The sequence below is a fragment of the Ammodytes marinus genome, assembly GCF_949987685.1.
Source record: "Ammodytes marinus genome assembly, chromosome: 23".
Taxonomy (NCBI): Eukaryota; Metazoa; Chordata; class Actinopteri; order Uranoscopiformes; family Ammodytidae; genus Ammodytes; species Ammodytes marinus.
Window position 1 is genome coordinate 13,018,804 of NC_137227.1, and position 27,738 is coordinate 13,046,541.

Consider the following 27,738-nt stretch of genomic DNA (forward strand, 5'->3'; position numbering starts at 1 on the left):
ACTAACGTGTACCTTAGATCTGAACGGCTCAGGGAATCCTCCATATGGAATGCCAATGTATCCCTGCAGAAACTCCACCACGGACTGGGGGAAGGACAGCTCATCGGCCCTCTCCTCCACCTCTGCTCTGCTCAGGCCGTTCTGCACCATGAACTGGGCCAAGTCCCCCACGATCTTAGAGGAGGGAGTCACCTGAAAGAGACAAAGACACCAGTGTGAGTACTTATGAGTTACTCATGTTATACGTGTTTCTTTTGTTCAGGAAAATAAAGAAAGTGCACGATTAGGAAGAGAGCCAATGTCAGCTCCTTTTAGCCCTCAATAAGCCATTTCTATTTCCCCACAGACTGAGCACACAATACAGTACAGCTGATGCATGCAAATTATATCTCAGTTTGGTATGCGAGCACTGGCCTTTTAATCTGAGATACATTAGAAAAACATACAGGATAAAAAACAGTTTTCCATGGTGTAATCTTGCTATCAGTTTAATTGCAAAATGCAGACATTGCAGCAGCAGTATGTCAGGCTGCACCAGTTTCCTGTCAGCGAGGTGTATTTTGCATATCCACAACGATTTCACCAAAAAGAGAAAAGTAGGGACAGAGTATTTGTTTTAATGAAGACGCTGTCTATGAAGATAAAGTACGGAGTGACCCAGAGAGAGAGGAAAGGGCCTGGAGAGCCCAATGAAGAATGAAAAGATGTTAACATCTGTACTGTCTTTAATCACTGGACTTGGCAGCCAGAATACATAGCACCTCCCTGTGAAAACACAATTCACCTGAAGACAGAAGAAAACAATTGAAATAACATGTGTTTATTCTTCTATCATTCATAATGGAATATCATAATGGTAATAGCGATGCATTTTAGCATAATGGTGATAAGTGGAGCCTTTTTTTGACTGCTAACAGGACACTGAGGCAAATATCAATTGCACCCATTCCTCTATCAAAATGAATATATACACAGTTTACTTGCTTCTTGTACACTGCCAATTGTTTTTGGACCATTAAGAGTGATAGGGTTCAATTCAGGTGACCGGCCAACAATAAAAAGCCTGAAAATGCCTTTTGTAACTTTTCGTTTGCACACAGACATTACTACTTGCGATAAATTCTGCAGGTTTTATCATAGAATGAAAGAAGATCAAAGGGTGAATAGAGGGAATACACAACAAAAGCATTCGGTCTTTCATCTCGGTATCCAAATTCTAAATGAGCATTAGTCTCACATTAAAGCTGTAAACTATAAACTACAGTAGCTGTAGACAGTTGAAGGACAGTGGAGAACAAAGTGCAGGCGCACACTCTACAATATGTCTATTTTCATGGCAATTAGTCATGCAGTCTGCTGATATCAGAGAGAAAGAAAGAACCAATAGGCCAACCAGTATAGATTTAATTAACATACCCTATAGAATTCCCCAACAAAGAATGTCACACCTGTGATGCCAAACTATCCAGAGTAATAACACATGAAGCTCATGCATAATCGCTGCTCTGGGATTATTCCAGCCACCTGTGGCTTGATTTCTAGCTGAGCTCCAGAGATCACTTTAGTCTTTGAACAAGCACAGTCCAACCTGTGTGTGTTTTGTGTAAGTGTCTATTGTCTCTAGAGATGACAGGACTACGTCACTCTAACTGGTTGTAGATAGAAAGATATCTAGGAAGCTAGAGGAGATGCCATCAGTGCCAACCATAGATAGTATATAAAAAGGTGCCAACATATCAGTTTTTATTGATAGACATGACTTAGAAAAAACATAGGGATTCTCCAGTGTTCAGATGATCAAAAACAGGAATCTTCCTTTGCACATACTTATGATTAAAAAATTTAATTTTCTAAAATGCACCTATGGAGCTGTAGATGACTGCCCAACTTACATTATTTTGTACTAAGTATGGTGTCTGCCCAAGTGTTCAAATTGTTTAGTTAAACATTTAGTTTATGGAGAAAATCAACTGGACTTTGCTCCGCCCACTGTGTATATATGGGTGGTCATGAAACAGATCAGGGCCTTATATTCTTGTGTTATGGCACTTATTTTATCACTGTATAACTGAAAATGATCTCCCATTGACAAGCTAAATCTTTAAAAGACAACCCAGCATGCCTGTTAAAGTCCCCAACAACTTGGCAACGTTATTAAGGAGCCTTTCAAAGAAATCAGTGCTTTCCCAGCAAGATGCAGCAACACACATTTCCTGCTGATTGGAACAAGCATGCATTTGTGAATAAGAGTAATAATGATAGTTTTTACAGGATGACTGTTTACAAGCAAGCTTTGGAGATTCAAGATGGGCTGTTGAAATCCCAGGAGAAGCCATTAATGTGGAACAAAAACTCACTGCTGAGTAAAAATCGAAATAATACATATATAAAACTGTGCTGTGCATTCCTCGTCTACCGTCAGCCTTTCTCCATTGTTTTTCTGTGTTTGGGTCTCCAGAGTCCATTTGTTCTAATTTTTCGCTGCAAAGTAAATCAATGTTACTCTTCTCTTTATTATCCGTCTTTATGAGCCATCCTTCTTACTCCATCCCCCTTTAACTGTCTTAACTACCATTCTCTGTCTTCACACCGACAGTCTTCACAATTTCCTTTTGAATCACAGCCCTCCTGTGTTCATCCCTTTTCCCCCAACTCTCTGCCAAATATAGTTTTTATATCTGGATTCACAGTTAAATCAACAGTGTTACTCACATTATGAATCTTGGTTGAACAATCACCTCCAGTACCTCCAACACTCTCTGGGTGTCTCATCACAAAGCAGTGTGAGAGCTATAGAGGGTGTTTGAGCTTTTCTATATTTTTAGACAAAGAGGGGAGTCTATCACATGCTGGTTGTGTAGGGTTTGAAAAATCTGATTTTCTGTGTTTCTGTGTGAAGCAGAGGACAGACAATTTACTGCAGCTCCCATTTAGTCTAACTAATAAGACAGTGTCATTATATGGGTATTTCACACCTATGTTTGAGATACAGAACACACAGTTAACAATGTAATTATTTAAAGGGAAAAGTATAGCTTCTAAAATGCTTGACATTTGGAAAGGAAGCAGCTTTGTGAGGCTATAGTGCTTATGTCAAAACAATATGGCGATCAGAAGTTGTTTTTGATCTTTGATGAAGTGAATGTAATTGGACAGAGGCTGGTGTCAGAATAAAGCCATATCAGAATAGGTTTTTCATGTTGTTCTGTATGGTAGTTTATTTGTGTGAGGACGGTGGTAAGTAAGTTCAACATGTTATTTAACTTTTTTAGATTGAGTGATATCCTGTATGTAGTTTTAAACTACAATATGTTTGGGACAGGCTTTCATTTTCATCAGTGTTTTCATCAATTCATCAACAGCAGAGGTAGATGAAAAAAAATATTGCTTATGAGTTATTTGCAAGCCCCAACCACAGCGAGTTCTACCAGCATCCAATGTGTTAGTGACTGTGGGGCACTAGAGGCAGGTTTCAAAACAGAGCAATTTCTCGTCGACTCCCATGTTAAATATGCCGTTTTCACAGGATTACTCAACCTTTAAGGCCTGGTACAAAAAACATTCTAGTCTAGTTTGTTCAGGTCATATCTCCATGACGACACTGAGGGGGGTGAATTTTCTTCTTTTGGAGGTTAAAATGTATGAATAATTAGGGGTGCGGTCTCAAGTGACAGCTACCCGCCTGTTGGCCCTCACTTCGCCTCGGAGGTATACGTCAGCTAGATGGGCGTATCTTTCTCCCCCCAACGTCACATCAATGCCCTTTTTATGGAAGGGGAAATAAGGCGGAGTAAAAATATGATAAGTGCCTTATGCACGTTGCCAGGACGATTGGATGCAATTGGAATAACTGAGGTGAGGATGCTACATCCATTGTAGGGGAAGGTGGGGTGATTTGTGCAACTTTTTACTCAAAGTGATTTTAAAGTGAGGCCTTGACAGTTATGTCTCCAACTCAAATATGTACATATATTTCAGGATGTTGTGCATCCCTGGCAATAAAAACTTTGGATCTGGAATAAACTGTTTAAGAAATATAGCTTTCGGAAAAAAAGTTGTCTTGTCGCACAAATCACCCCACGTAGTGGGGTGATTTGTGCGTCATTGTGTCACAATGACAAAGTCACCATCATCATCTTTCTGGCCATCTGAACTCTCATCAGTGGTGTCGTTAAGTGGAATTGAGATGTCACTCTCTCCTGAGCTACTGTAGACTATCACTTTCTTTTGGTGACCAGCGTATACAGCCATGCCACTGGCACAACTCTCAGAAATGTACTTTGCACTAGTTGCTCCGTGCTTGTGGAACCAACTGCCACCTGACAAATGTGATTCCCCCTACATTTCTGCCTTTAAATCAAGGCTCAAAACCCATATGTACACCCTGGTGTTTCCTCCCCATTAACCTCTGCACTACTTACTTACCTCTGCACTACTATCTGTGTTTATGTGGATGTATGGGCTTTACGTCTTTTATTTTGGTTATTGTTATTTTACCTTCATTGTTTACCTACTGAATGCACTATGTACAGCACTTTGGACAGTGCAAACTGTCATAAATGTGCTTTTATAAATACATTTTACTTACTTACTTATAACTCACCCAGGCCCTTGCGCACAAATCACCCCATCCCCAGAATTTTGGATAATAGGCATGATGCAGCAATTTAGGGTTGACATTGTGCTAACTATATAGACTCAAAGTGTAGCATACCAAAGCACTAAAACATGTGTCAAATGTTTTCAAACGTGTCTATAATTGTTCAGACACAATAATCAAAAAACCTTGATCATGGAAATTTTACTTTGAAAGGCAAAACACAGTTTTTTGAGCTTAAATGTGCTTATATCTTATTCCTTGTGTCTCCCTTCTTTACAGGATGAGTCAAATGGATGGCTCTTCTTAAATATGTGGTCACATTTCCAATTTCTTCCACGGTTTTCTAGAAACAAGGGGTTTTGCAACTTCCAAAATGCACAAATCACCCCACCTTCCCCTATATACTATCTATGGTTATCTGGAAATGTATTAAAGTTAAATTAAATTAGGCTGATATTAAATTTAAAATAAAATTAAAACTGCGAGCAGTGATGACTGGGCCCTTGCACTCTCGTGCTGGACGCCGTCCTGGCCGGCCTTGGTGCTCCGGGCGACCGCGTGAGAGAATGCGCCGCGGTCTCCTCCTCTTCGGAGCGCGCGACACAGCAAAACCTGTCGCCGGAAGCGCGGAAGTTGCCGCGACGCGCTTGATACGGATGCAAGGACGTCCTCGGGCCTGGGCTCTTACCAGGCGGGTGAAGTTTGGAGCGCATGGGACAGTGCAGAGCGAAATTACAGCGACTTCCTGTTTCGTGGCAATGACGCCGAGAAACTACGAAGGCCACGGAGCCGGTAGAACCAGCTTGCCTTGAACCTATACATTAAATAATTATCAAAATTCATAGGCAACTTTATTACAGGACGCCAAGCTACGGTGAAGGCGTTTTGACAGGTGGCGCTCTCACTTTCTATGAATATTAGTGTTTGAGCTTCCTCAGGCCTTGGGTGTCATTAACCATAACACATTTGGAGAAGATGAGAGTATAGTGGAGTTAGGCCAACTTCCTGTTTTTTGGCGAATATTTCAAATTAAAAGTCTTCCTGTTGATTTTGGGGCGGGGCTTCAAGAGGCTTTTTTGTTTGTCCTGGGATTTTACATTGCTATATCAAATATTGTGCATCTAGGTGTAATACAGCTATATACAGAGTTATGATCAATTAAAGGGTTCATGACGTCCGTTTGATGTGTCTTTTCACCTATTTGTTCATAAAATTTGTATGTAGTTTGATGCCACCTCAATCAAACTTTTACATTACCATAAAAACATTCCATGTATTTATTTTCAGCTTTCAAAAGAATTCAGTATGCATGTTTGAGTTACCCATAGTAGAAATAATATATTTTTTAAATCCGTTTTTACATTTATCATGTGGTTTTTGGTCCAATATGATCATTCATTATGTCAAAATTAAAAAAATAACTATCAGGTCATATAGGTTAGGGTGTTCTGAACAAGAAGATACCACTAACTTTGGCATGATAAACATTTCTTACTGTAGTTTAGTAAGGATTAATCAAACGTATGCATAACGGCCAAAACAGCCCTAGGGTTCAGAGGGTTAAATTGGTTATTTCGTCATATCATGTCTTATGAGTGTCCCTAGAATTTTAGTTTTGCTAAATATGTTCCTGCTAGGAGTTATGAATTTGTGAACATTGTGATGATTTGAGAGTCAGAAATTCACATATTTCAAAACAGAAGACTTCCTGTTGATTTTGGGGTGGGGCTTCAAGAGGCTTTTTTGTGGGTCCTGCAAAGATACATTTGGGTTTTAAATTTGGTGCAGCTAGGTATAACACAGCCTGAGTTATGATGAATTAAAGTTTCATGAGGTCAGTTTTTTGTGATGTTTACATCAACTTTGACCCCCAATAGCTCCCTGGTTCTATAGTGATTTTGAAATATTTTACATCGGGCAAGCGTCTTGAGTATTTGAGAAGTGGTTCTACGTCCCTGGCGTAAAATCTCTAGGAGCCTTTCGTTCAAATGTGAAATTATGTAAAATGGCGGTTTTAGGCACTAAATCCAAAATGGCCGACTTCCTGTTGATTTTGGGGCAAAGCGTCAAGAGGCTTTTTTGTTTGTGCTGGGATTGTACATTGCTATATGAAATTGTGTGGTTCTAAGTATAACACAGCCTGAGTTATGATCAAGTAAAGGGTTCATGGCGTTTTTGATGTTTTTTGGCGAATGACGCGTCAGTGCTGCAAGACGGTGGTTCCGGTTAAAACGAGCTTTCGGGTATATCATCTTCCATGTCTGAGGACATACCCTATCATATTTTTTTTTGCACAAAAAGTTGTTATGAGTCCACTTTACTCTGCAATCCTGCAGAGTAATGTGGAGTTATGACATATTAGTGAATTTTGGTGAATATTGGCCGGCATTTCGTCATAGTTATTCGGAATCAAACAAAACTTTTTTTTGGTGTATCTTCCATGTCTTATGACTGTCCCTATCATTTTCGTTTTGCAAAATATGTTCCTGCTAGGAGTTGTGAATTTTTGAACATTGTGATGATTTGAGTCAGAAATTCACATATTTCAAATTAAAGCAAAACATTTCCAACGAGCATGACGGGAAGGGGGTGGAAAGTGCCAAATTGCTAAAAATAATAATAAAGAAGAATCCTTTGCATTTCAATAGGGCTTCGCACCAGTCGGTGCTCGGGCCCTAATGAGATTCTCTGCTGAGCACTATAAATATATGTAGTTCATGACAATGCATGTAGTAACATTTTGGGACATTTCAGTCTAGACCAAAGTGGTGGACAAACCAACCAACCTGGAGCCTAAAACAAGTGTATGTGGAGTACAACAGGAGCTTGAGTGGGAAATCATTTCTAATCATATATACTCTCTCTATATATTTTATAATCCTGTAGAAAGTCCCAATCCATTTTTCATTACAAGATTAAACTACCCAGTGTCTTTATCCATTTCAGGAATGCACTGATTTTTAGTTGCTGAGCAAATTCAAATTTAAACTCAGCTTAACTGATTTAATATGACATAATTCATACATGATTAACTGGACAGATACATCAAATACCTTCCTCTATTCATGTTGCTTATTCCTCTCCGCATGCCACAGCGCTCAGCACTCAGATCCTTCCAAGTCTTTCTCACCATCACTTAAACTCATCTTTAACCTTATGTACTTCCTCATACAAGCTCATATAAACCACACTTAACACACACGACCCAGTCCACCCTCGCCCACCTGAAGCACTCCACTTTTGACTGGCTGTTTCTATTATATTACCTCGATGTCCCTTGCTCTCTCACACTGGTGCTCTCCAGCCTTCTGCCCATCTTTCTCAATTTCACTAATATACAGCTCTAACTAAGTGTTCCTGCATGACTCCACACTCCTGGCAGCCAGCAGAAATCTGCTATAGTGGAGTGCCTGGGAGAGCAGGGCAAGGAATTTGCATTTACTTGTATGCCTGGGTGTGTGTTCGTTCGTGTGTCATGAATCTGGTCAATTTGCTCATGTTTGTTTTGAAATGCAACTCCATCCATACCTGAAGTCCCCTAATGAACAAAGGATTATATCACGCAGAAGAGTATGTGTGCATCAGTGAGCGTGTGTGAGTGTGTAGGCTGATATGACACACACACACACAGAGCCAGGAGCAGAGTGAAGAATGGTACCTGTCACAAGAGGAGGAGACAAGAGAGAGGGGCGATAACGAGAGACTTGGAGTAGGGGAGGAGGAGGAGTGGAGAAACGATTGAAAATCGAAAGGAGGGAGCAAGGAAGGAGGGAATGAAACAACATTAAAGAGGAGAGGGGGAGCAGGGAGGGACAGCAGACAGAATGATGAAGAGATCGACAGGAGGAGAAGAGTGAGAGAGAGAGATGGACAAATGAACCAAGGGGAGGAGGGACAGAGGCACACAGACAAGAGCAAGACATCTCGTGCCCCACAGGCAATACAAGGATGCGCTCCACCTCCAAGAAAGAGACACAGAGTGTGTGTGTGTGTGCGTGCGCAAGTGCGTGTGTGTGTGTGTGCAGTAAGAGTGTGGAAGTGAGTGAATATGTGACTATAATTGCAAAAGTAGAGTGACAGAGTTAGTGGGTTAAGGGAAAATCTAAGACATTAATACCTCAGCTCCAACTGTATGCAGCTTTCATAACTAGAATGCCTCTTTATGGCTAAACTGCTTTATTATGAGGAAACAAAGAGCTGAATCTAATTTGTCATTCAACAGAAAATGAGACAGCAGCTATTTGATTGGTTAACCGCTTAAGTAATTTGTATTTAGCAATACTTGCACAAACTTTCTGTTGTATTCATAATGAAATGTGAATATTTTCTGATTTTCTTTATCTTCTATAAAAGGTAAACTGAATCTGTATGGATTTTGGACTGCTAGTCGGATAGAAAATGACATTAAAAAGGATAGTGCAGCATTTCAAGAATGCTTTGTTTGCAATATGCTTTCTTGCCAAGAGTTAGATGAGAACATCGATACCATTTTCACATCTGCTGAAGCTGTAGCGAGTAGCTGGTTAGCTTAATTTAGCATCATGTCTTGAAGCCAGGGAGGAACAGCTGATAAATAAAAGACCTTACATTATTAGCACTGAGCAGGCCATAATACTGGATCCATTTGTGATACTCTTCATGCTGTCCATTTGCAAGATGGTAAACATGTTTGTTGACTTTACTTACTGTAACACAAACACGTAAGAAAGGTTTACTGTGTGCTTAACATTGTCAGAGTTAACGTTAATAAAATAGCGCCTTTAGGCATCTGCTCATGCATGTTTTGTCTGATATTTATGTTGCTTCAGTAAATATCCCCTTAATCAAAATTCTTAAGTATCTTCAGAACTAGAACAGGATTAAATGTTACTAATATCGTATGGTACGTATGGTTTGTCATCATAGTGTTCAGGAGATATTTTCAATGTTCCTTCCCCTGACCGTTTTCAATGTCTTCCAGTAAAGAGCAATGAATTTAACCACTCTCATCCCTTTTGAATACATTAAGGAAATACAAACAATCCTTACATAACAATTTAAGATGAAAATAAGTTGGGCAATAATTAGATAAAACACAGAAAATCTAATTGTATTAAGCTGGCCAGTGGCATGTGTGATCTACAGCCACTTAAATTACTGAATACCACAGAAAAAAGATGCTACCTTGCACTACACGTCATAGCCCTAAGATTCCTCTGCTGAGATAAGTCAGGTCTCCAAATGTTAGATGTTCTATACAAAGTACACTCCAAACACAGATTTTCTTTTTTCATATTAGCATCAGTGCAAAGGGAAAGTCAAGAGACTAAGCATATTTTAATATCCCATTCAGGCTGAGTAGAGGTCATGTTATAGTTATTAATCAAATCCATGGATATTGGCCGTTATGTTGAAATTGCACTTGGTGCTCAGCAAGCAATGTAATTTGAAAATAATTATACTAAGCTGCACATCTGGAATAATAGCAAGGTATAAATCAGAAGCATGCATTTTATGAAATACATTTTGATAGGTCGCACAGTCTCCTAAATTTCTTTTATTGTCAGGAGCCATTGAGCCTCAGGAAAATCCTGTAAAAATACTTTGATTTTTTAATTCAGGACATGGCACCTCTAAAAAGACAAGTCATGAGAATTTATGAGCCTAGAGAAGTGTAAGTCACTTTTAGCCAAATGATTTAATTCAAATGAATGAATCACATTTTTTCATTCAAGTCATGATTAGAGGTATTAGAGGAAATGAGTGTCATGGTGGAAAGTGGCGGAGTACTTGATTAAAACAGTCCTGTGAATATCCTTTAAATTTGACACATTTGGTTTGAAGTGGTTTGTAAAATGAAGTCATCTGTCACAGCAAAATCCTTCATTTTCAGCTCAGAAGATTAATATATGGTTTTTACAGTGCTGTGTAATGTAGGCAAATGGTCAATGCATACCTTGGTTTCTCTGCTAGCCGTCAGTGCAGTGTGTGGTGTGGAGTGTCTACTTTATATCTATATCTGACTAGCACGCTCCCTCTGCCTTATCGACAAGCCAACAGTGTGAGGGATGCAGCTGTTGTCAAGCTAACAGGATACAACAGAGGCCACAGCAGGACCCGCAGGCGCATTAAGCCAACATTGGCTTGTGCAGTGAAGCCCGCCGAGTCTTAATTGAATTGATAGAAAGTATGGGGAGAGGATAGGGGAGGTTGGGGGAGAGGAATTGATGAGGAAAAGGGTGGGAGGGGTGGGGGGGGGGGAAATAAGGCAGGGCTCTGAGAGGGAAAATTGAGAGAAAAAGAGAATAAAAATAAGAGAGAAAGAGAAGGAGGAGGTAGAGTAATGGGGAATCCATGGGAGCATGCCTATGACAAGTGACCAAAATAAGAAAAATGGCTGGGGAATAAGTGTGGGTAGAGTAGAATGGAATGAGAAAGAGAAAGCTGGAAAAGAAGGGGACAGGGTGGCTTGATAAAGAAAAAAGAATGCAAACTAGAGAACAAAATAATTAAAGAGTGAGTGTGAATACAGCGAAAGAGCGATGGATCTATTACTGAGGTGTGATGGTAAATAATGAACGGAGAACAACAAAGGAATTAATGAAATAATGAAAAAACAAAACTCCTGTTTTCTAGGTTCTACCCAAATTAACAGTAGTGAAATACAAGGGAACCTACTCAGTATCAGTGTTAAAAAACCTCTCTCCTGCTTAATCTTAAGTTAAAGTTAAGTTCTAATTATTTGGACGGTGACAGGAAGCCTAATTCAGACTAGGTACAGGTTAGCAGGTTAGAGAAGAAATGTAAGACTACTAACCAAAGAGTCAGGGGAAAGCCAGAGGAGGTCAACAGACTGAATTTCAAAATGCAAAGTACTTCTGATTTTCTGCTAAATATTTATATATATTTAGCCCCTATACGTGCCAAATACACAGTTCTACTAGCCTGTGATACCCACCAGCACAAAGGATTGGTAAAACTGACTAAATGTAATCTTATACAATGTGCAGCACAGGCCCACTCCTGAAAATTTACTTGTGATGTTTTATCTCCAAGTCTCACCTTAATGAGGTCTCCCAGTAGTATGTTGGCTTCAGCATAGGACTTCTTCACCTCCTTGAACTTATTTCCAAGTCCCATGTAGTGAGCCTAAAATGAACCACAGAGAAACAGATGAGTAGAGTAAAAATCAATCTTTTTATTACATTTTTAAAAGAAAAAGTCATGGCATTCTGGAACCTTCTGTGTCAACCTGTGATTTAAGGCTATACTTTGTGCAGTGACACCCACTGCCTTAAAATCTATGGGCAAAATGCTCGTCTAGCAAAGGTCAGAAGGGCCAGTACGATATCCCACTGGGAACGGTAATTTGGTAAAAAGCGCATTTGTTGATATAAACATTTCCCGACTAGGCTCTGGAACATGCACCCACATACAGATGAACACTGTGGGGTCCCCTTTCAAAAAGTGATTGTGAACAAAGTAGACACTGTCGTTAATGCACTTAATGTAGCTCACAGCATTAACAAGTCCTCAAAATAAGTTAATCAACACTTTACATTTTTTAAGTATCAATCACTTACACAAAGCACATTAAAAATGAGTGACCTGAATAGCTGACTGTACCTGGAAGTGCAGGTTGGTGTACTGTCCACCAGGGATCTCGTTCTCATAGACGTCAGCATTGCCAGATTTCATGGTGGCAGTGCAGTCGAATGGAGCATACAAGCCTCTGGCTACTTCCCAATATTCACTGTAGTCATACACCTTCTCCAGAGCAATGCCTGCATCAGAACAGAGCAATATGACACATCACCATGCACATTTTCTTTTACTTAGAATTTAGACATTTATTTACAATAACTTTAGGGCTAAAACGATGCATTGATGTAACAGATTACGTCAAAATTCTGCTTTGCGCAAAAAATTATCGATGAATCACACTGCTTACATTCATCCTTAGACTCCTTGACAGCAGTATTAGTAGTACAAGTCCTACCCAACAAGTATGGACATAAGTAAGCACAGTTCTATTTATATTGCACATTTCAAAACCTAGGTTACAAAGTGCTTAACAAAGGATACATGGGTACAAGATAGGCAATAAAAGTAACCCAGAAAAGTTTTACACATAATTCAAGCAAGGACACATTGGGGAAAAAGATCTTAACCTGTGTTTTATAACACCCAAGAGAGTTAGCTGATCTGACTTCTAGTGGAAGACTGTTCCACAGCCCGGGACCCAGAACAGAAAAGGCTCAGTCCCCTTGTGTTTTAAGTCTCCAGCGAGGAACAACTAGCAGTCCTCGTTCAGAGGACCTAAGGGGCCCAGCAGAGGTGTACGGGGTTATAAGTTCACTGATGTACTCTGGAGCAAGACCATTTAAAGCCTCATATACAAGGGGGAGTATCTTGAACTGTATCCTGAATTTAATTGGAAGACAGTGAAGGGACTTCAGAGCCGTGTCTCTAAGTGCACAGTATGCTAGTTTGTATGCTTTACTATAACTCATTCTCAGACATGTCTAGAGGAGAACGTTCTACTGTATATTATCTGCCAGGAGCTCACTTTTTGAAAACTCAGAAAAATTAAAATGCATAGTTCAAGACAATTTGTGACTTTGGATGGATAGCTAGAAATGCCTGAACAAGCCTGAACTACAAAGAAGGTAAAGTATTATATTATCATTTAAGTGCACTTGAAAATTCACTCTGCATTTACATTTTGCCAAATCAGAGCCACACATTAAATCCCCGTGATATTAAGCGATCCTTCAAAAAACATGTGTTGCTAATGTTAGTGAAATTCTGCTGCAGTTAGATAAGGTGTGCTATAGCGGATTACCTTAAAAAGGTAAAAATATGCTTAAACACCTTAACAGAAATAGCAGTACACTGAGCTTTTGGCAAATGATAACAAGAATCACCCATTCTACTGAGACAAACATAGCTCATTACAACCACAACAACATAGTGACAAGTTTGCATTTTTATGATTCAAAGCCAATAGGTTCTCCAAAAAGTGTTTGTTGTGTGCTTCCACTGGGGTTTCAGCAGGGAGATGCAGCTACTGTGAAATTAATGTGAAATAAGCGTGCATGTGGTTGCTCTTCAAATTTAGCTGCCTGCTAAACCACAGTAGACAATAATTAGGTCCATTTCCTTCTCTATTTGAGAACACCATTTTTGCAGCTTTAATGTATGCTTACATTTTGAAAATACAACCTCTATTCACAAAGGGAAGTGACACCAGTCATTAAGAATGGCTGCATGAAAGGGACCTCAATATACAACTCAGAAGCATAAACTCAAGTAGGAGAAACGGTGACACACACATATTTACATTCATAAACCCATTTTATTTGTGTTTTTTTTTTAGGGCTGTCAAAATTATCGCGTTAACGCAGGGTGATTAATTTCTGGAATTAACGGCATTAATTTTTTTAACGCATTTAACGCATATGCAGAATGATCCGCCCCGTGCATCCCACCGGCTCTGTACTACAGTCACTCGTTGTGGCTGACCCAGGATCAGTAGCTGCACGCAGCCAAACATAACAGCACGCCAGCCCATGCCGTGTTTTAAACTGCTAACGGTCACGTCTGTGTCGGGGGCATAGATAGTATATAATATCAACTGCCGCGGGTGACAGTTGATGTCGGGAGCAACAGGAGGAGAAACATTGTCCGCTCTGATCAGAGCCCGCGAGGACACAAACTTCTGCAGTTTTCAGAGGTGTGTGTGAGTAGACATCAACATAACGTGGGCTTCCTGGTACAAATGAACAGTCCCCTACGACGTGGTCGCGCGTACACACACACACACACACACACACACACACTGCGGACTGTAATCAAGTTGTATTCAAGAATGCACAACCTATAGATTCACCAAATAAATGCCATTATATAGCCTATATTTGCCCAAAGACATAGTAAAGAGACAGACCAATTGAATTATGGTGTGGTAGGTATATATTTTAGTTTGATTTAAATGTATTTTCAGTATTAAAACCATCATTTGGATTTTTAATTAATAAAAATACTAATTTTAAATGTACATATCGACCTTCTGTCCTTTATCTTTCCGTTCATACAATATACATAGAAAATTCGAATTTTTCGGGCATATTTCGAATGGTAAAATTAATCGTGATTAATCCACAGAATCCTGTGATTAATCTGATTAAAATTTTAATCGTTTGACAGCCCTAGTTTTTTTTACAACAACACAGATACAAACATTTGTAGAATGATTGAAACGCACTCGCACTGTTTGCCCAGTTTGTTGTTGAGGAGACAGAGAGATCAAAGCAAGACTCAAAGATGAAGACAGATGAAAGACGTGAAGATTCAGGGAGATAAGATGAGAAAACTAAGCGCAGATAGATGGAGTGAGGGAGAGGTGAAGCTAAATGCTTTGGCTCACCTGGATTACTGCCCTAGTTCAGTGGCTGTCAATGTGCCTGTGGTTTAAGTGCCCACTTATAGTAACTTCTTGCTTATGCTTTCTGTTGTGTGTGTACATTCCTCAGTATGTTTGATGACAGCTACATTTTAGACAGCTGAATTGTCAAATTCTGTGTAAGATAAAGGCAAGGTCCACTCTAATGTGAGCCATCATTTCACTGCATATGGAGTGTTTGTGAATATATATGAGTTTAAAATGGATGGGTGTATGTGTGCATAAACCAACTTACAGCTTTAAGTCAAATTAATTATTCAGAGAAGGGTTGCTTCTGCAATATTATAGGCATTTCAAAGTTCCGTTAAAGTATGCATAATGAATATACCAGGAACAGGATAGAACAGGCACATATGTGTGTGGGAGAGACTTCCTGCACCCCAATCTCTGTCTCTGGAGAAGCAAATTGAAATTGTCTGAATAAATTGATACATTTGAAAACTGCTCGCTGTATGAGATCGTCCTTGTCTTTCTTTCCCTCTCTACTTTTTTTCTGTGACCGTATGTTCTGTATTTATGCTAAATTCCTGAATGGCCCAGAACTATATGTCAGATATTGAAAATGGATGGAAAGCGGTTGCATTGAGCTGAGGGTTCATGTGAAGAGGTAGAGAGCAGCAGTGAAGTAGAAGCTTTTAAAAACATCATCTCTTAACTCTGTTGCTTTACAGAATTTCCCTCTTCCAAGACAGTTTTGTTTTATATTGCTTCAATATAATGTGTGCAAAGACCCATTCACTTTGACGGACATGCTGATGTACTAACAACAACAAGACCTAAGGTTTGCTGTCATCTTCTGCCTTACAGCACCAAAGCTGCACTGCAAAAATGAATGGGACATCATGTCGTCTGTTAGGCTACTCATCCATGGAAGCTTCACGCCACAAACACTGCCCTAACTTAGAAATTCAAGGTGCATTGCCTTTTTTTTAAAGAGCAACCCAACACTTTTTAAAAGCCAGTTGTTTTAACTTGTCACCTGGCTAATGTAGAAGTGTACTCCAGGCTGTGTCACAACACCATAACATCACTGTTTGGTGTGTGTTAACTTGGGTCACTCTCACACAGCTTTAACGTTGATGGTATCTGTCACTACAGCAGCTGTGTAACGTAAATATAGTGTCAATAAAATGAGCAGAGTGCTGAGCTGGTTCAGAGTAATGTAAACGAGCTATCAGATCAAGTTAGTAACGCTGAGGCGGGTTTTCCCAAAAGCATTTCCCTACATAACTAAGCAGCAAACCTCACATCAGTTTTAATTCTTTAAGCAGTCCCATGATTATTTTTTAACAGCAGTTTTTCAAACTGGCTAATACATTTTAGAACCCGCACCCATTGGGCGGGGCACTAGCTTATTCAAAACCCCTTGAAATAACATTGAGCAGTGCAAACCGGACCTGGCAAACTGTGGGTTGGGAAAGCAAATGAGTAAACAACAGCCATGTCAAGGATGCTTTGGGTAAAGCCTTTTACTCCTAACAGCTCTAGGGAGAGCAGCTCATTGGTCAAAGAAGAAAACTGTGGCGGTTTCCCTCCCACTGTTTTTGGAGGCTGGCCTGGGCAACATGGGAGCATCTTCTTACATTCCCTTCATTTGCGCCATCAACACACAATGTGCCTGTCATTCTGACTTAGCTCAGCAATTAGTGATTATGCCCCGTCATTTATTGATTATTTTTCCCCCTCATGTAAAGCAGGAAACCCTCAGAAAAACACGTATAAATCATTATTGAGCACAACTAGTGATCTTGTCCTGTCTCTTTAACGACAACATACTGCAATAAAAAGCTATTTGTGGATATTTGATTGATTTTTTCAATAACATTTACATTTTCTAAATGAAACTAATGAGAATAATAAAGTGTTGATTTTGACAGGCTGGTGAACCTCTCACTTACCTGTGTCAAGCTCGGTCCCCTTGGCGCAGGCCACAATGGCTCCCATGCTGGGCTGAGAGGTCATCCCAGCCATAGAGTCAACCTAGAGAGTGACAATCAATATGAATACAGTTTGACTAAAAGCCTTAATCATTGTAAAATAGCATTATATGGGTTCACACCTTAGTGGATCAATAATATGTCCCATCTAAAAAGGGACAGGATTTTCACCCCTATTTAGGTATGGATCCGAAGAAATTATTTTAGTGGATGTGATGGTGGACAGTCAGTTGTTTTCATAAACAGATCGAACCAAAACTGCAAATACCAGCCAATTGCTTTAATTAAACTGCCCGTGCTGGTAGCATGCCTCAGTGAACACAGTAAGGGAAATGTTCCTGGCTTCAACAACTGCTCCGTATTTGTTTCAGCAACCTGTAGCAGCTGGAAGAAATGAATGGTTTGTTCATGTTATGCACGGCCTATGCCTAATAATTCTTATTTTAGTTGAAAAGTGTATGGTGTTTGGTACTGGTTATTTGTTTTTTATTTTTTAAGAAAGGTTTCTGGTGTTTTCACCTTGTATTGGATAGTGTTTAGCTCATAGTTGAAACGGTGAGACAGAGAGGGGGAAGACATGCAGTATACATGCAGTAAATGGGCGCTACAACAAGGACTTTTACATTAATGGTACACACTTTACCGGTGAGCCTCCAGGGTACTGAAGCTTTTTATCTTAACCCTGGCATTAAAATGAGATTGTCTTGTGCCTATGTATGGATTAACATTTAAAAACCTCTGAGAAGAATTTTAAATAATGTTTTACACACACATAATAAATAAGAGAATCTTATCAAGAAAAGAACCTTGTCAGTAACGTGAGGGAACTTATCACAACAAACATGGTTAATACTTACAGCCACATCCACTACGTCAGCTCCAGCCTCAGCACAGGCCAGCATGGCGGCTACACCGGCTCCTGCTGTGTCGTGTGTGTGCACATGGATGGGTACATCGGGGAAACGGTCTCTCAAAGCACCGATCAGAAGCTTGCTGGCCTGTGGCTTAAGCAGGCCTGCCATATCCTGGCAGTTCAGAGAGATTGAAGAGGAGACATAAGGGAGGTTGAGTGACATCCAACACAATACATCAAATTAACTTTTTAGGGATTTAATTAAGCTCAATATCGCTGACATCTTATTTGAAATGTTACCCTTTCGTCTCTTACATTATTTTAACATTTCCAAAAGCAAAATAACTCATGCCTTAAAGACATGCTCTTATTCTGTTTTTAATTGGATTTCTTTAACACATTTACCATGGCATAAACAAGATTGAGTTCAACCTCCTATTTTCTTCTCATTAGGGCACAGCACTGGCCTATAACGGATCATGAAAGCTGGAACAGACCACAAAGTGCTGATTTGTTTAGTTTTTTTTTTTTTGTGTAGAAACAACCAAAAGAACACCTTCACATAATACAACCCCACTATCCTTAAAGGAATACGGATTTAGAAAAAAACGACTGACTGGTGAGATTCTTCAAATAATGATTTTATTTTTTTTATTTACCTTAACCAATACTGTAAATAGCATCAATCAGAAGCTAAAACGGCCTCCTTGAGGTTTCTGTGAAGCCATTTAGTCCTGGATTCATTTATCTCGTTCAGGAAATATGTTCGTTTAATAAAAGTCTACAAAATATTTACAAATGTTACAACTGAGAACAACAACATAAAGACAATAGTCAATGTTAGTGCCACACACAAACTCTTGTGAGGATGATTATAATCTATTAATCTTAATTGATATTAACAGATATTCATAAACAGGCTTTGAAGTTTGAAGCACTCCATGAAGTTATAATGCATGCACCCTCTTTTAAAATTAAAGTCATTAGCTGTGCAAGCCTCTTATGAGAAAGCCACTGCTGCGTGTGACAGTTTTCACTGGGGTTATAATTTTATGTTGGAAAAATATTATGTCATGCTTCACTAAAGAATTTAATTCAATTTTCGCATTATATATCTATTCGTTTTTGATAAAAGGCTCTGTATAAATTGAGCCATTTGAAGAATCCCCACGGGAGGCTTTTTATTAAAATCTTAATCAAAATGCATATACAGTATGTGTTTTGTGTGTTAAAGAGATTGATTTCAACATGAATACTAACCGAATACAAGAAAATTGGCATATAAATGCTGCTTAGTAGTATAGTGGTAAGAGCCACTTCAGATAGCCAAAAATGTAAGCTGGTGGTAAATGCAGGCTCTGATTACGATGAAATACATGGAAATGTGTAAATATATAAGTATGTGTAATAGTGAGTTAAACTGTGGTTGGAAACATTCTTTCCAACTGGTTTTATGTTATTCTGGTGGATGACGTGCAGGGATTTCCACAATGAAGCAAACAATTGGTGCCAGAATCTCTGGATCATCACACAGAGAGAAAAAGTTGGCTTATTATGAAACACAAAGCAAGCCACTCTCAAAGCTTTACACTTGAAAAGCTGGATCCCTATTTTCATATTTATTTCCTCACCTTGATACACAGGATATGGGTTCCGGCTTTGACCAGCTCGTCTGCCAGCTTCAGATAGTAGTCCAGAGAGTACTTCTGCCTCATTGGGTCAGAGACATCGCCTGTGTAGGAGATGGCAGCCTCCACAACGCCACCTGCTGCGCCAGCAGCCTCCATACCCAGCAGCAAGTTTGGCACATAGTTCAGGGAATCAAACACACGGAAAATGTCCATGCCATTCTCCTTGGCCACCTCACAGAACCTGGGGAAAGGAGGAGGGAGATGAACATATTGTTAGCTAAAAGGCACCTATGTCCTCTGTATCCACATTGAAATCAGAGACAGAAATAGTTTGGGAAGCCTATCGAGACTTACTGTACACTGCCATTGTGATCACCTACTTACTCACTCTCACAACAATCAGATTGTCCTCAGTCACACAGTGTACCCTTGAAAACGGCACATATCCAGTTTGGGATAAGCTGTTTATATCCATCTCCATATCGCTGTACCTTATAAATACCATTTTCTCACTGTTTCCAATGAAAAGTGGGCTTACACAGCCTTCAGGAGCTCACAATAACTGTAGGAGAATGTATACATGCATCATTATACAGTGCAAGCTAGTGGTAAATCCTTCCCATGATGATTGCCTTGGCCCCAGTATCCTAATCAGGTTTTTCATAACATCGGTGAGTGCTTACTGTAGCTGTGTTACTGGGAATGCAATATCTCCACACACCGAGAGCTTTTGTTTTGGCAGATGATCAGACACACTTAATGTTGTGTCATGACAGGATTATCAGTCCAATGCCTCCCTGTCCAGTATTTATTTAGCACTGCAATGTGCTGCTTAGAGGAAGGTGTTTGGCACATCATATGAAGCACTGTATAACCACATATCTGACTCAGCAAATGTAATCATTATTCATGTGAATAAAACAATCCATAATAAGAGGATCTAGTTAGCTTACCATTTTACCCTTTCCAACCAGCATTTTAGATATTTAAAAATGTAAGATCCATCTAGCTCCAGCGAGTTACTGTACTTTGACTTCAAATCAAGTGAAAAAAATGAAATTACACTTTGATTTGATTTAGTTCATCAAGACGATTAGGCTGTTTGGCTGCAGGCGCCATACTTAATGTAGAAAGTGAGAAAAAGTGAAGGAGGGAATGGAGAGACCATTTTTCACAATCATGTGCAACAATTTGATGGCACTCCCCCTGTGGTACAGTGAGAGAGAGTGTGGAGAGGAAGATGATACTGTAAAAAGAGGGAGTTACAAAGCGATACAAAGAAGTGGATAATATAGGGGGATGAATGGTGGTCATAAGAGTGGGGATAAATAATGACATATCATAAGAGAGGGCGAGAACATCTCCACATGTGAGTCAATGGGATGGAGGGGACAGCGGCATTATTCATGAAGCCAAAACTAATTTATTTGAGGCTAAGGGAATTTAATAGTGCATATTGGTGTGTTTGTCCTTGTTTGGCTGTGGAACTGCATGACTGTGTGTGTGGTAAACTTGTGAATCTGTTTTGAAAAGTGTTAGACCTGTGTATATTCATGTCTTTAGGAGTATTTATGGTTCTAAAAACATTACAGGGTAAATGTGTGTCAACGGTGTGTGTGTGTAACTCAATGAGCGTAACTAACCTGACCTGACTAATTGTTAGTCAGAAGTGTGCAGCTTCTGTACAGTTTATCTATTTTGAAGAGAGATAATATGATGACATTTGCAAGAAAGAAAAATACTATCTCAGAGTAGCATAAAACAATCCATGCTCCCAACCTTACAAGTCCATCTGCTGAGGAAGGCCACAAAAACAAGTCATATTTTTGTAAAACTACTCAAAGTGGTTCGAATTCAATATACCGTACTTTTCGGCCTACAAGCCGCGACTTTTTCCCCGTTTTTCAACCCTGTTATTACACAGCACAGTATATATTCTGTAGCTACTGGGGATGGGCGTTAGTAATCGAGTACTCGAGTACTCCTCGTTTCAAATGATCTCGATTGGTGGATGAGGAAAATCGTTTTTTGTTTTTTTTTGTGTTTGTAGCCTTTAGGCCGGCCGGCGGGCCGCCCCTATTTTAAAATGTTATATACGTGTACAAAACGGATGTAAAGTTTAACAAAATTAAATATTTTGATCCAAGTTAAATAAACTAAGCGTTGTGTCAAACAGAAACCGCAAATAACTGCCACCTCCGTGCAGCGCAGCCAGTGTGTGGTCTCCACAGCACCGCGGAGCTGAATGCGGTGCTGGAAAACTTGGAAAGGCACGTAAAGAAGCCAGGCTGACTTCGGGCACATTCGAGCAAACGATAAGAAGCCTTTATTATGGAATATAGGATTGAGATTCAAAAGCCGACGGTGTAACGTTCCGTTAACGAGGAATTAGTCGCGGTAATTAGTCACGGACAGGAGTGAGCATACGCGGTTGGATATACTAGCCTACTACTTCTACTGCTTTGGTGAGTTATTTAGCCTATCTATGTGTTTAAATTGTAGGACAATAATTGTATTGTATTTGCTGCCCTTCTTATTTAAAATGTCTATTTTGAATGTTAGCCAACTGCAGCCCATGCTTTTTTTCTCTCTCTTTTTTCTCTCTCCACCGCAGACCTACTCGATCGGTTTAAATTGTGGCCCGCTTATTTAATTACTTTCAGTTAGGAAAATGTGTTTTAAACTTGTGGAAAATAAATCCTTAATATCATATGGCAACTGTGACTGTTTGACATAAGCATTGAGCGCTTTATTGCGGTCAACCGTTGTTCTGTAGACAGATGCGTTGCGTCCTAAAAATAGAAAAAAGTTTAACGAGGAATCGATTGATCCTGGAGGAATGCAAGCGATCACACGAGTAGCGAAAACACTCGTGCCCATCCCTAATAGCTACTATTGCACAAAATGGTAACACTTACGTACGTTATGCAAATATGCAACTTGTTTGTTGAAATGTGGGAGCTTCCTCAAGCAGCCATCTCTTTCCCGACAATCCCCTCTGTGCACGAACTCTTACATATGGTAATTAAACTTTATAACACCTGCGGCTTATTGTCCAGTGCGGCATATAGTACGGAAAGTACGGTAGCTCAAATAGAATGTGCATATTTAAGAAAGAAATATAATAATTGTAGGTAATTTGCAGGCATGAATCAATAAATGATTGTGATCCAATTTTAGGGATGCAGGTACAATATTGGTATGACATTGTATTTGATTGTTGTGAATAATCAACTTAATATAAATATATGCATTAAATGTCAAGTCCTCATCTGAAAGTATAAGGACATGTTTAAAATGAGAAAAGCCAGTATACCTTGAGAGGAGATGTGGGTTCAGAAAGACAGGAACAAATCATTGCTTTTCTTTTACAAGGTCGGTATACGGATTGATTGAATTATGTGCCCTGTACCACAAGTATATTCAATCTTCAAGGATATTTTGATAATGTAAAAGGGCCGACAATGCTTACAAAATACACAAAGTAATATGTATTAAGTCGATTTTTGTCCTTGACATTCGTCACACATGTTCTCATGGAAACAACCCTGTCAGGGGACATTTTGTAAATTTTTCAAAATAAAATTACAGTGGCAAACAATGAATAAAGAGGAGCAGCCGATGGCTTCAAGAAAATCTTATTTCCATGTATGTTTTTAACAATTAAATAAAAAATGTTTTCAACATTGTTAAATCTTAAAAATAAGAGGGAAATGGCAATGTTGCTCCGGTGTTATGAAGACTCATATCGACTTTATTCTACATACTGAACACTGAATACATTCAACACTCGTACATTAGTCAATGCAAATCTGGCTAGTGTGTGTACACACCTATATTTATAGCCCTGTTTTGTGTCAGCTTCTTTCTGTGGCATTCATGAGGACTTTACATCAGCAGAATAATATGTGCACAGTTGTAGTAAGACTTGGTGCCAGGCATGTTTGCTATTAAATGTCTGATTGTTTTAAAACTGAATACATTTTTTACTCAAAATGGATGGGTAAAATGTGTGTGTGTGTGTGTCTGTGTGACTCACTTAAAGACAGCATTGTCAGGGTAGTTGGTGTAGCCCACAGCATTGGCCCCTCTAAGCAGCATCTGGAAGGGGACGTTTGGGATCAAAGCTCTCAGCTCCTGGAGTCTCTTCCATGGACACTCTGACAGGAAGCGCATGGCCACATCAAAGGTAGCACCTACACACAAACAAACACACACCACACACACACACACACGGCTGTCATTGAAAGTCTCATCTGACATCCCAATGTGATACTCAAAACATTTATATTTCAAACTTATTCTCATTGCCCACATAAACCGATAGCAAACACACACACGCAAACACACATTATAAACAGTAAGCGATTGTCAAATAAAATATCTGACGATACTTGCAAATCCATTGTTCATTCTAAAACTTTCATCATTTTATTATCAAGTATTTTTTTAAATTTAAGAAATGTTTCAGTGGAAGAGGCAAAAAAAGAAGAGATAGCAATATCTCATTTCCTTTCTGGGGGGAGCAGATTAGCAAATCTCATACCCGTTTATCACATCAGCCAGAAATATTGAAGCCTCCAGTGGTTTTCTGCTGATCCAACACTGCCGTCATTACATTTCATTTTTAGAGCACTCATACATTTGGACACAGAGAGAATACAAAGCACAACTGCTTGTTCCCTACTCTGGGTGGAGCAGCAATGCCCTGAAAAAAACCCGCTCTTTATCAATGTTTTATTCAACCCCCCTGATTTGGATTTCAGCCGACATCAGCATCTCTGAATGGTTTGGGGCAGGAAAATGACCCCAAGCAATCCCATCTGATTTAAAACATATTGGTATAAATATTTTATAGAACCAGATATATTAAAACATAATGCTGTGGAAAGAATTCATCTGGGACAGCAGAAATTATTTCATAAAAAAGGAATAAAGACTGACATCTGGTCACACATATCAGACCATTAAGCATGGGCACTGCTGTAGCCTGTCTCTCTTTAAAGACAGGAAGCCTCCAATCTGTCATGAAGATGAGCTGAAATAAACTAGACAGAAAGATGGAAACAAGACTGTTACACCACTGCCAGTAATGTATTCACACACCATGAACCACCATCTGCTAACTTAACACTTAAGATAATTTTGCCAGTGACAACATGGCACTTTTTAACATCAGATCTCTTTTAAAAGAAGGCATTTCTTTTAGAAGACCTGAGATAAGATAACACATAATAATTGCATGTTGACCTGGTTTAAGACGTATGGACCTGCTGTTACCCTTATGAAGCAACACCAAATTGCAATTCTTCATTTTCTTGGCAGCCATCAGCATTTCTGCTTAAGCATGCAATTATGGCCCTGATGCATTATGAGAGATTATAACTGCCAGATCAATTTTTATGTCGCCTGATTGGTGGAGTTGCCTTTGTGCTGGTCAGACTTTCAAACTTTTGTGTCCACTGTCTGTTCCAAGAAACAGCTCACACTCCTTTAAAACAGCAAAAAAAAAATGACTCCCTACATAACAGTTATTAAAAATCTGACAGTTGACCATCTGATAAAAATGCCAATTGTTAAACAGAAATAGGGAACCATATAGATACAGTACGTGACCCAATTCATATTACTGTATCTGATGGTATGCTACGCTTCGGTACGGAGGATGCTATATCAGTAAGGGACGTAATCCTCAAAGGGCTTTCACAAGCGTAATCTATGATTTATTCTGCCTTTAAGCAGCTGGAACATGTGAAAGCAATATTCCCTATCTAAGATCCCTCTGTGTAAAAAAAGATTCCTGCAGAGGGACAATGTGTCGGGGTAACATGGTGGTTCAATACTCACATGGGCATCTCACTTCAGTGATTTATTTTGGTTCTTAGTGATTCACACACAGCTAAGTGTTATATTCGTAATCTCTGATCACTTTGTAGTAAAAGTTCATTGAATAGTGACCTACTATAGCAAGAGAGGCACTGTAGTTATTCCCCCTTTGATTTATGAGTAACTGTTTAAGGGTATAGTTATAAACCATCACTGCAGGACAGTGTGTGCTAGAACTGAATTTTGTGCTGCAGCATGCAAGTCATTTGCCTTCCCTTCCACAACCTAAATCAATATCAGACAAGAGCATGGCTGGCAACCCGTGAATCTGGGAACTTTGAGTATCGAATGCTGAGTGAATGAAGGATGTCGACAGGAAACAAACTGTGTGGTATTCAGACATTATCTTGAGATATACTGTAGAAGATTCCAACATTCTCCTATCATAGAGGTATGTGAAGTTTATTCCACACTTTGTATTATGTCCTGTGTATCTCTGGAGGAAACTTATAAAGAAAATAATACCTGAAAGCGACATTACAAATTGCTTTAGAGAAAGAATAAAGGAACAGACGGAGATAGATGAGACAGGGAAGACACTATACAAAAGTCTATAATCCAGACAAAAACCCTAAAAGGAGATTTATCACAGTTTTTAAAAGACTAAACGATGGCCCCATTGGACTGTGAATAAACCCAGTGAGACGCTGCAGTAGGATCCTTAGAAGTAGTAAAGTAGAAATAAAGTTAACAGTAAGGTTGTGTTATGCATGATTATAAATACTGGTAAACAATTTTAATATTGGTTGTGTGAGCTGAAAATGGTAGAAGTATTTGTCTGAGCCTTAAAATATAAGACTGAAATTTAAAAGGGCATTTACGTGGCTTAATAAATGCACTTTCCTCTTTCAGAACTGGTCCCCAGAATATAATGAGACGTACAGGGACATGGGGCTCCCCCTGGCACCAATTCAACAATTTCCAGAGTTACGATTTTGACCTCAATGCTAGTTTCTACAGTGTCTCTTCAGAAGAATTCCTTTAATGCGACTGCTGAAACATGAGTGAGCTGGATTCATGTTATCCGGTCAGTCTCATCATAACATCATGATGTACTGGGAGATGGGAGTCGAGAAGCTTGACAGCCCCTTCAACTGAAATATCTCCTTGACGGTTCACTTTAGCTAGCTCGAGTCTTTTTATCTGGTCAAATGTGAGATGAGTAGACAGTTGCTTACAGTGTGAGATCTGCTCAAAGTGCTTATTATAAAATAAGGAAAAATACCCTATTTGGCTTATATTTTTTGTCAAGGACAAGCAAAAAAAAAAACTTTAACTGTCATGAGAAAATCAGCTTTGTTTCAAAAGGCTTGGTGGCAGATTCATCACTTCATTTCTTTAATGCTTTTTTGCTTCTACTTAACTTGTCAAATTATCATCCAAATATTAATTTGCATAGAAAGCATATTATCATGCCATTAACTGCTAAAGTTGCAGAGAGAGTTTCAGGGGGATATCTCTCTAGAATTGATTCAGCCTTTTAAGTGTTTAAATAATTATGAGACAGTACTAATGTGTTTTCATCATCTCATCATCATCATCATCATATCATGCAGCAACTACTGACATCTCAAGAGGAGCAACCACCATATTCCATTTCTCTTCGATGATCCATCCGTATCCACAAATCTTCTTAAGACATACTATTTTATGCTCCTCAGCTCATATTATCAGCCCATTACAGAATCATTATGTCAGGTGTTGAAACTTCTCCAAATCCTGTTTTACATTTGATTTCAATGATGCTTGCTGTCGTTGTATTAATGGGAGAGACAAGAATATATTGACTTGTCGTGACTTTTTTTATTACCTTCAAAGCTTTCAATGACAGAGCTTTTCGACACTCACTGCAATTCAAACATTAGCGCTTTATGAGAGTTTAGAAGGAAGACGCAAAGTAAGATGTAGTCACTTCTTTCTCGCTGTTTTATCATAGCTGTATTCAGCTCAGAGACAAGATTATTCTACATTGTTTACTTAGAACTTTTTGCTGCCGAAAATACCCACATTGTGTTTGCTATATGGCTTCTCAGTGAGGAATAATTACATGTCATGTTGATGCATAGACAGTGGAAGTTTTAAAAAGAAAGCAAGGGCATTGTTTGATCTTTCTACCTCATTAAATGTGTGCTCATAGTCATTGATATTGAAGCATAGTACAACTCCACTAATGGCTTTAGTTCTTCTTACCACAATTGTACTGCTTCTCTCGGGATCTTAAAACATTCCATAGGGAATTGGATGAGGCTTTCAACAACCATGATACATCTCAGCACAGGTAACACGAAGCTTCTGGTAAATTAACATATAGACTGTGAAATAGTCTCCAAGTATGCTTTCTTTCAGGTTTAATTGACTGTTTTGCAGTTTCAGAGCAAGCCAAAACA

At 39.2% G+C, this 27,738-nt stretch overlaps 1 protein-coding gene across 1 annotated transcript in view; it reads right to left on the reverse strand.

Annotated features, from left to right (window-relative positions):
* pcxb (pyruvate carboxylase b) overlaps window positions 1–27,738 on the reverse strand; it is a 282,158-nt gene that overhangs the window by 19,828 nt on the left and 234,592 nt on the right. The window contains exons 16-22 of the mRNA XM_080052016.1: window positions 23,505–23,661; window positions 19,466–19,706; window positions 17,839–18,006; window positions 16,943–17,024; window positions 12,206–12,363; window positions 11,642–11,728; window positions 13–192 (exon numbers count right to left, since the gene is read on the reverse strand). Coding sequence (XP_079908142.1) covers window positions 13–192; window positions 11,642–11,728; window positions 12,206–12,363; window positions 16,943–17,024; window positions 17,839–18,006; window positions 19,466–19,706; window positions 23,505–23,661 — 1,073 coding nt within the window. The remainder of the gene's footprint in view (window positions 1–12; window positions 193–11,641; window positions 11,729–12,205; window positions 12,364–16,942; window positions 17,025–17,838; window positions 18,007–19,465; window positions 19,707–23,504; window positions 23,662–27,738) is intronic.